Source organism: Taudactylus pleione, unplaced genomic scaffold (genome assembly GCF_031769625.1).
Source record: "Taudactylus pleione unplaced genomic scaffold, aTauple2 ptg000003l, whole genome shotgun sequence".
NCBI lineage: Eukaryota > Metazoa > Chordata > Amphibia > Anura > Myobatrachidae > Taudactylus > Taudactylus pleione.
Window position 1 is genome coordinate 1,893,785 of NW_028284406.1, and position 10,239 is coordinate 1,904,023.

Below are 10,239 nucleotides of genomic sequence, written 5' to 3' on the forward strand. Positions count from 1 at the left end.
AAGAGGCCGCTCCATTTTCAGGTAGGAGGGCCCTGATCATGGGCGGATTGGGAACTTAAAGTGGCCCTGGAAAATTCCCCGAAAGTGGCCCTATATGCGCGCGCCCAAAAAGGGGGCGTGGTTTTGTGGCAAGGGGCGTGGCTATATGCTTCCAAGCAAGCATGCATTGTGAATGAGTATTTTCATACCTATATGATTGCTCTGCAATGGGGAGCCTCTGAAGAAATTGATCCTTTCTGGACAGGCAGCGTCTTGAGTCGGTATTCACTGCTCATGCAGGAGATCATATGGTCTGGAAGACACCTGTTTGTGTAGGAAAAAAGCCATCATGTCATCATCATGTAGTGGCTATAAAGTCAATATTCAATAAAGGAAGAGATGGGTACCATGAGATGCTGGAGGACTGGAAGGTGAGTATGGAGAAAGACGGAGCAGTGCGAGAGAGAGAGACAGGGAGCAGTGCGAGAAAGACAGGGAGCAGTGCGAAAGAGAGGGAGACAGGGAGCAGTGCGAGAGAGAGACAGGCAGCAGTGCGAGAGAGAGGGAGACAGGGAGCAGTGCGAGAGAGAGGGAGACTGAGCAGTGCGAGAGAGAGGGAGACAGGGAGCAGTGCGAGAGAGAGACAGGGAGCAGTGCGAAAGAGAGGGAGACAGGGAGCAGTGCGAGAGAGAGACAGGGAGCAGTGCGAAAGAGAGGGAGACAGGGAGAGGTGCGAGAGAGAGACAGGGAGCAGTGCGAAAGAGAGGGAGACAGGGAGCAGTGTGATACAGACAGGGAGCAGTGTGATACAGACAGGGAGCAGTGTGATACAGACAGGGAGCAGTGTGAGAAAGGCAGGGAGCAGTATGAGCACCCCGTTACCTCACTGCGAGACGGGTGAGACATTCTCACGTACTAGCCAACCTCTGATTGGATCAGCTGAGCACGGCACCTAGATCCAGCACTGCAGCTGATCGATCACGGGGACATAGTGCTTCAGGTAGCAGCCCCCTTTATACAGTGCCCCCGGGTAGCAGCCCCCTTTATACAGTGCTCCCAGGTGGCAGCCACCTTTATACAGTGCTCCCAGGTGGCAGACCCTTTATACAGGGCCCCCAGGTAGTAGCCCCCTTTATACAGTGCCCCCAGGTAGGAGACCCCTTTATACAGTGCCCCCAAGTAGGAGACCCCTTTATACAGTACCCCCAGGTAGGAGACCCCTTTATACAGTGCCCCCAGGTAGCAGCCCCCTTTATACAGTGCCCCCAGGTAGTAGACCCCTTTATACAGTGCCCCCAGGTAGCAGCCCCCTTTATACAGTGCCCCCAGGTAGCAGCCCCCTTTATACAGTGCCCCCAGGTAGTAGACCCCTTTATACAGTGTCCCCAGGTAGCTGCTGACAGGCAGCAGCACACAATAAGTGGGCGGGACTTTTGGCAATTGGGCCGGCGGGTGGTCGCCCTTATCGCCCCCCCTCCCTTGGATCCACCGGTGCTGAGGCCGCTGTCACCCGCAGCCCCATTGCCCGCCCCTGGCCACTGCTGCAGCTAGCCAGACTGTCTCCTCTCCACTCTGCCCTCTCCCCAGGCTGTGAAATTAAACTTGACACTTCACAGCCTGGGGAGGAAAGAGTGGAGAGGAGACGATCAGGCTAACAGATTGCCTGCGCAGCCCCCCACTTCCGCCGCAGCTTACCTCCCTTGATGTCCCGCCGCTGGCCGCGGGTCCACGCCACCTTCCTCTATTGAATCCTCCGCGGCGTGTGACGCCGACAGTATGTTGGGTGGGGTTTAGGCTGCCGCGCTGGCCTCTCTTCTTGCGAGAGAGAGAGGCTAGGCCTTAGGCAGGGGCCGCCAGATAAAGCTGACAGGCAGCCGGGTGCTTGTGAAAGCGCAACGCGGGTGACATAAATAAGGGGGCGGGGCCTCACAGAAAAGCGGCCCCACAACCATGCGGCCCACCGGGATTGTTCCCGCAAAAAATACATGCCAATCCGCCCCTGGCCCTGATTCAGAGTGAGCGCTCTGGTCAGAGCGTCCGGCTCTGAATCAGGCCCTGTGTGTGTGCAACAGGGGACTGCATTAAATATTGATGTTGGGGGAGATGTCGTTGTACAGGCTAGGAAGTGAGGATGGTGCAGAGAATGTGCCGGCAGGCAAGCAATGGAGTAGTGGGGTAAGTAATGAAGGGAAGGGTAAAGATGAGAACGTAAGCAGGAGTATGGCGGAGTAATGAGAGTACGGAGGAGTGGTTAGATGGAAGGCATACCTCCCAACTGTCCTGCATTCAGCGGGACAGCCCCGTTTTTCTGGGACTGTCCTGCTGACCAACCCGCGGGCTGCAGTGTCCTGCGGTGGGGGGAAAGTTGGGGTGAGAAAACAATGCTGCTCTGCATAGCAAAGCAGCAGGTAATCAGAGAGAGAATAGATGCAGTGCACATGCGCACAGCATCTATTCTCAGTGCAGGGGGGGTGAAGTCCGTGGCAGCCCAGCATCACAGAGATGCTGGGCACGCCCCTTAATGATGTAAAGTGGGGTGTCATCAGGCCACGCCTCTTTACTAGCAGGTCATGCCCACTTTTTGGACGCGTGCACCTCTGGCTGCAGAAGTCCCGATTCAGATAAGACAAATGTTGGGAGGTATGTGGAAGGCATATAGGTTCTGATTCATTAAGGATCAATATTACGATTTACGCACGCAGATGGGCCATTGTTGCGTACTGTGTATGCATCGCAGAGCCCATGCAGACCCATCACAGAGTGACAGGAAGTGAGTGTTTGGGGGTGGTGACAGGGGATGGTGAGCGAAACGCAGGCGTGCCTGTCCATTTTGAACATCGTTACGGGGGTGTGCATGAATTAGCCACTGCAACGGCATACGCAGCTTATGTACTGACTGTGTGCAATGAGGTTAGCAATTTCTGAGTAAGGTTAGATCTGTTGTAATTGTGCGTGAGGAGCCGAAGTTACGCCATGTTCCCGATGTATACACAGGATTGCAATGTATTACGGATGTGAGATAGCGGTAATGGGCGTCTCTATAGTAGCTTTGCGATTGCAGTCATTACCATATTTTCACAATAGACCTGCGTGCGTAACTGCAATCGCAATAGCGATCACTAATGAATCGGGCCCATAGTATGAGAGGGATTGGACAGGGTAGCTGAATTAGGCAGTACATGGCGGTGGAGGAGGTAACGGTAAATGGTGAGATTTCTAAGCGGGAGTGACAAATGGTGTAAGTATTTGTACAGAATACTGTATTTATTTGGAAGTGGAAAGGTCTTTCATAAACCATGGTGGAGAACACAAGAAATGTCAAAAACTGTTTTAAGTAGCATAGGTTGAATAGGGAAGTGTTGTCTAGGCTATGCACAAATCCAGTCCCTTACTGTAGGTGTAAGTCTAGAACTTTACTAGAACGTTTCTTTTCTCCCTTCATATAGCAGTTTTCCACGGGAGAGTGTTTAAGTCAAGCTACTGTAGACAATAATTCCTAACACACACACAAATAGCAAACACACTAAATATCCATTCAATCCCTTCACTCAGAGCAATAGATACATCCTCCGCAGCTGCTGAAGTATTGGCTCCCTACATTATATGTTTATCCATGAAACCAGATACTGTATATGCAGATATAGGGGGCTGATGTATATAAGAGCTCCTATTCATCTGAGCACTGGGTGTGTCTATAACTTCCCGACAACAGGACCTCTAGCGGCCATCTTATCACGGTAAAGTTGTATCACTTGGTTGTCTCCACCAAGGGTTAAAGCATACTTGCCGACATTTGCCTTTTCCTCACCGGGAGAAGCCAGGGGAGGAGAAGCAGGTGGGAGGTGTTTGGGGCGGACGGGTCACCTCATTAAGCCCACCCCCTCAACAATTTGCCCCGAACGGCACATATTTATAAAAGGGGCCCTGGCCAAATGGTACGATTAATATAGAATTGCATCATTAGGTCAAGCCCCCCTTAACTAGGAAGTGGGCAAAATTTGGGAGAAGTGCCTACCCTTCCAGGGGGTGCAGGGGTTTACCCAAAACATCGTGAGCCTCCTGCGACTTACGGGAGGGTAGGCATGTATGAGTTAAAGTAATTCATAATTGGATATTTTGGTGTTATTCCTACTTTCCAAATAATAATAGGTAAAGAAAGTAGGAAGCAGAATTAGATCAGTAAATAGGATGAACAGTACATTAAACCTACTGTATCTGAACTGACATTTTGATTCTTTTTCTCAGGAGAACAGATGTACTTACGGTAACTCCATGGCTTGCGCCTATTGTTTGGCATGGAACATTTAACAGAGAATGCGCAATTCCATCAGATCAATGTCCGTGTTGGTCTAACTGTGTTCGCTATTAAAAAGTAAGTTATAGGGGTATTGACAGGTAAAAAAGTCAAAATCTTACAATATTATTTTATACATCGATTTCCTCCCCTCTTTTTTCTTTAGAGGATATCCACTTTTGGGTACCACAATATAGCAAATAGGGGAATAGGTCAGGCTCCAGCAAATTCACACCCAGTAATAAGGACCCTGACTTGGTCTCCCCTTTCCTCTGAGAATGCTAAATTGATATCTCTCAAGGGGCTCTATTCAACATATTAATTATTGAGGCCCCAATAATAAACGTTCCTACTCGATGCAAGTGCCGGAGCAATTCACCATTGCTCTGGCGCGGAGACAGCTGAACTGAAAATCGTCTGTTTTTCACTCCTTTCAAGCAGTAAAACTAGTGTGCATGCCTGACCTACAGGTTACACATGCGCACAAGAGCCCCGACGTCTGGCGGAAGGAGCCGGACAGGGGCGGAGGGATCTGAAAGGATCCCTTTTCGCGACCCGGGACTCCTTCCCATAGAGAAGGAGTGGGTAGCGGGAGCACTCGCCATTTGAAGATGGCAAATGCTCCCACAGTCGAGGCCTGAAAATATTGTATTTACGGACCTTGATGAATTCTGTCCCCATACTAGTGCATGTATCTGTAATATCTCCTGCTTTCCCCTTTTGACGAATGGCCTGAAAACTTAATTTCTTAAATTGCAGGTGAAAATATTCATTTTCGTCTGCGTTTATAGAAATGAATCGATGGTGAATAGAGCCTTAGGAGACTTCCAGAAGCTCTGGGCATGCTCAGAATGGCTGGTACAGGTGTATCCATATTGACGTACGGCTAATATAAGTTATGTACAATAAATATTTACTAGAGTGCTTTTAGTGGAAACTAAAAAATAAAAAAGTATAATATATATGGTACTGTAAAGAAATGTATGTATGTACACCATCCCAGAGGGATAAAACATTTAGAATAGTAAAAGTATATGTACTGTATGAGCATGTGAAATAAAACTCATGTGGCAAATGTTGTTAAAACGTGTATTGTAATTCATAACCTATATATTTCATGTATTTGCCTTATGCATGAGGTATGAATGATGTGAATGCTTGTGTGTTTCATGTATTTACATATAGGTGTGTGGGGTACTCCTTTCTGTTGTGAGGGTGTGCCCCAGTATATGGGACACACACACACATAGATCTAGTTTAGAAGAAGGGGGTGGAGTGGTACGGCTGGGAGTGATTTGGTCCTGTCAGGGAAAGAAGGGCCAGAGATGGACAGGTAGGGGAGCTGGCAACAGACTAATGCTGGGTACACACTAAGCCAAGGGTTCCCAAACTTTTTTGAATCACATCACCCTAGAGTATCAGCATTTTTTCCAAGGCACCCCTTGGCCAAAATTCAGCAAAAATGAAGTGTAGTAAAATGTGCTTATGTCACCATTAAGGTGCGTACACACTGGGCAATAAAGTGGACGACTGAACGATAACGATATCATTATCGTTCAGTCGTCCACTTTATCGTCCATTTTTAACCCCAAAAAGATGAACGATAACGACGACGCGCGTTCCCGCAGGTCGTTCGTCATTATCGTTCATCGGGCTGACATGCAGGCCAACCTGACGATCTCGTCAGGTTGCTGCATGTTGGGGAATGGGGGAGAGAGCCCGGCGCTGAACGATATCGTTAATGATATCGTTCAGCGGCTGTGCTCAATGTCATGAGCGACATTGAGCACATCCTGCCGGGGACAACACTACACGATATTGCTCAGGGAGCATATCGTGTAGTGTGTACCCACCAATAGGTTCAGTTATGTGGTGGTTGACAGGGCTGTGCTTCATTTTGTCCACATATTTTTTGATAGGCCGATCACACTGACTAAAAATAACTTTATTTGGTACTAGACCACCAAACCGAGGCACCCCTATAAGTGCCCTGAGGCACCCCAGGGTGCCACGGCACACAGTTTGGGAACCACTGCACTAAGCGATATGTCGCCTGCTCCGGCGGATTGGACCGACACATCGGGCACATCAGCCAGTGTGTACCCACTATGGCACTGACGATGCATGCTCCCACGTGTCATCGGCACATCGTTAGTGAGGGCAATGGCTGCCGAATGCAGCATGGCCCCAGCCGTCATTCCGTCGCTGCCAGCATTGGCAAGTGCCGGCACCCAGCAGGGACTCGTCACTAACGAGGTTGGTATGCACTAGACATCGTCTGGTGTGTACCGGCCTTAACAGTAAGACTAGGGATGGGACATCGAAGGAAAACATTGGGAGTACCAATGTTTTTAACATTGGTCACAAAACATTTAGTTCTAAACATTTTTGTTCTGTAATCTTACCTTTTTCCACTTCTCTATATCCAGCATAAAGGGGGAACCCTTGATACATACCAGCCCTAACGACAGCTAGCCCGTAGTACACACAAGGAGCAGCACAGGTTTTCTAATTTTCTCTAGTCGGTTTAAACATACAATACACTAACATACTTCTGAAATCATCCTTATATTAAGTTTATTTGATGGAGGCTTACCGTATATATACTCCAGTGGTTCAAAACTGCGGCACTCAGAGGATTTACAAAAATGCAAATCTCTGTTTAACTTTTAATATACGTAAAGACGTGGTACATCTTAGGCAGCATACTGCAAGCAGACCCCCCTAAAACATTGGCCTTGGATGGGGTGAAGTATTTGTGCTGCCAAAACGCGGGCATCTAGCACCATAGCTGCTTCAGTGGTTGCCAGGCAACGGCGCGCCAGCTGCGGCCGGTGTTGCTGGAAAACCGTGTGACATAACTTTTTTTTTTTAATAGAACTTTAGAGGGAGGAAATAACTGGTATTGACAATATACTCCTCTGATAACTTCCCAATGTAGTCTTTGATATACAGATGTGTCCACAATCATCCTACCTCCGTGCGCTACAACAAGTCGCGTTAAACATAACACGTGAGAGTCTTGTGACTCGGAAGCGCCGAGTACCTTTTCGAGCATCTTTCTGCCTGCAAAGCGATGCGAATAGAACACAAAGCAGCTTCTGCTGATTAAAATGATATGCGGCACACCTATATTCTGTGTGCGACTGCGGGTGTATCTGCACGCAAAATGCTACGTTACAGCGTCAGCGGCTGTGACATTGTAATATAGCATGCAGATGATGCCTGCTGGGGGGGTTCGTTGAAAAATGGAGACTGTTCACATTTAACATGATTTTTGTTTTATAGTTTACGTGATGTATTAGGTCACCATGATACATCAAGGGACATGTTTACAAGCTCAATTAAATGTATAGTTTATTGTATATTATATTTTATTATGCATTTATTTTTTATGTAGGCTTACTGTAAAAGGCTCCACAGCATAATGATTTCAAAGGGTTTATGAATAATTCTAATGACAGACTATGAAGTTACAGTATGTGAAGGGCATTCATTTGGAGACTTTACCGACTGATTGGTCTCAGCACCCCAAAAGCTTGCTATTCAATTTTTTTTGCTAGCCATTAAATTACCCCTGTCCTATTACTTCTGGCACTGTTTTATGATAATATAAAGATATCCCTTACCACATATTCTCGATCAGTACTGCATTGTTTTTCCCTAAAGCAGAATATCCCAAACTCCGCTACTACAGTCCAGGTTTTTTAAGGATTTTTATGCTTGAGTGCAGATGGTTAAATCAAATTGAGTGATGTACTAATTAAGTCACCTGTGCTCAAGCATAGATATCCTTAAAACGTGGACTGTAATGGTGGAGTTTAGGAACCTGTGCCCTAAAGTCTTACATTATGCATTTTTGTTTTATAATACGTTGTCATTTGATTTTTGTTCTCTTTTTAGATACATAATGTTTTTAAAAACATTAATTGAAACTGCTGAAAAGTTCTTCATGGTGGGCCACACGGTCAATTATTACGTGTTCACCGATCACGCCAACGAGACCTTCAATTTCACCCTTGCCGAGGGGAGACAATTGGTGATTCTGGAGGTACCTGCCTATAAAAGGTGGCAGGATGTTACCATGAGGCGGATGGAGATGATACGAGACTTTTCTAATGAGCGTTTTATCAATGAGGTGGACTTCTTGGTCTGCGTGGACGTAGACATGATTTTCCTCGATGATGTTGGGGTGGAGATCCTAAGTAACGTCTTTGGGGCTTTACATCCCGGCTTCTTTATGGAATCGAATAGGCAGTTTACCTATGAGCGAAGGCCACAATCCATGGCCTACATTCCACTTGAGTTTGGTGACTTTTATTATGCTGGAGGAAATTTTGGGGGTATAATAGATGAGGTCATCAAATTGACAAACTACTGCCACAATGCCATGATGACTGACAAAGAGAATTACATTGAGGCTCTTTGGCATGATGAGAGCTATTTAAACAAATATTTTTTATCCCACAAGCCAACAAAAATCCTCTCTCCCGAATACATCTGGAACAATTATTATGGTTCCCCTGCTGTTGTGAAAACGAAGAGGTTTCTTGGTATAGAGAAAGATTACAATGAAGTCCGGTTCAGACGGGAAATCAATGACCGAGAGATAAACAATGTTTCAAATTCATGACAATGATTTACATTGGGTGCAATGAGGAATTGTACCTTTATGTTCCCATATTAGAACAAAATACTTTTTTTATTTTTATTTATTTCAATGTTTAATTTTAGTTCCCCCTCTCCCTTTATTCCACTCTAATATTACGCCCCATGTCCAAGTTATTTGCACGCTGAGTTCCACCCCTGCTGCTCACCCCTAGTTAAGTTAATGTAAATATTTGGGCGCATTGGGGGTACTTCTAAAATGATTGGACTATCAGGGGCGCCAAGATGGGGCTATTAATTACCTGGGTGTGGACCAGCTACTGGGACACACACACACACAATTGTAGCTTGCAATGCAGATTCGAGACACCAAGCATACTTCTTTACATTTTTTTTTTTTATTCTGGAGGTTGTGGCCATGCCCTCTAGATTTGGCAATGACCCATCTGTACCAGGGCTCCGTTGAGGTCTCAACGGTCCAGTGCACTATACTGTATATGTTTCTTACATTTGATAACATGCTGAACACATGGCGTAATATAAAACTCCCCATAGTCCATGAAAATAGAAGAATAAGGAAACCCAGGTGAATATCAGATCTTTATTCAGCGTTTGCATATATTGTTTGACTATTATCATATTGACATGATTTGTTAAATAAAAAGGAGGACGTACCTACCTCTTATGACATTTTTCAGGTTCATTTTATATTGCGAATTACATATTTTTTAATGGGATGTAGTCAGGAAGCCGACGGTCTAAATGCAGACCGCCGGCTTCCCGACTGTCTAATCCCGGCAAGGTACTAATGACAGGCATCGAAAACCCTACGTTTGTTATTAGACCTACACCGAGAGCCTGACACCCGGCATACCGAACGAAGGCAAGCCAGGCGCGGACAGTCGCAGGGGGGCAAGGTTGGGTTTTATGGCTCCCGGGGGGACTTGGGGTTAGGCAACCCACCCGGGAGGGTTAGGTTTGGGCTAGGGGAAGGGGGAATTAGGCACCCCTGGGAGGAGGTTAGAGTTAGGCACCCCCCCGGAGGCTTAGGTTTAGGCTGCGGGGAAGGGGGTGGTTAGGTTTAGGCACTAGGGGGGAGGTTAGGGTTAGGCACCCCTAAGGGAGTGTTAGGCTAGGGAATTCGGTTAGCGATACTTACCTTAATTAGCGAACGGGATCTTCACCCCTGCCGGGCTTCCCCTGTCGGGATTTGAGCCATTTGGCCGGTGGTAATACCTACTACACCCTTTTTAATAGATTGCTCACTGTAAGTACCGTATTCTGTGATGCTTATCTGGCACATGTTATGGTATAGGATGCTGCTTTACTTTACCATACAGTAAATCTCTAACACAGTA

The 10,239-nt window shown here is 46.8% G+C and overlaps 1 protein-coding gene across 2 annotated transcripts in view; it reads left to right on the forward strand.

The window, feature by feature from the left end:
* LOC148543426 (histo-blood group ABO system transferase-like) overlaps positions 1-9,520 on the forward strand; it is an 89,893-nt gene extending 80,373 nt beyond the window's left edge. For both annotated transcript variants that reach the window (XM_088452575.1, XM_088453104.1), the window contains 2 exons: positions 4,225-4,351; positions 8,177-9,520. In XM_088452575.1, coding sequence (XP_088308701.1) covers positions 4,275-4,351; positions 8,177-8,906 — 807 coding nt within the window. In that variant the 5' untranslated portion in view covers positions 4,225-4,274 and the 3' untranslated portion in view covers positions 8,907-9,520. The remainder of the gene's footprint in view (positions 1-4,224; positions 4,352-8,176) is intronic.
* The last annotated feature ends 719 nt before the right edge of the window (positions 9,521-10,239 follow it).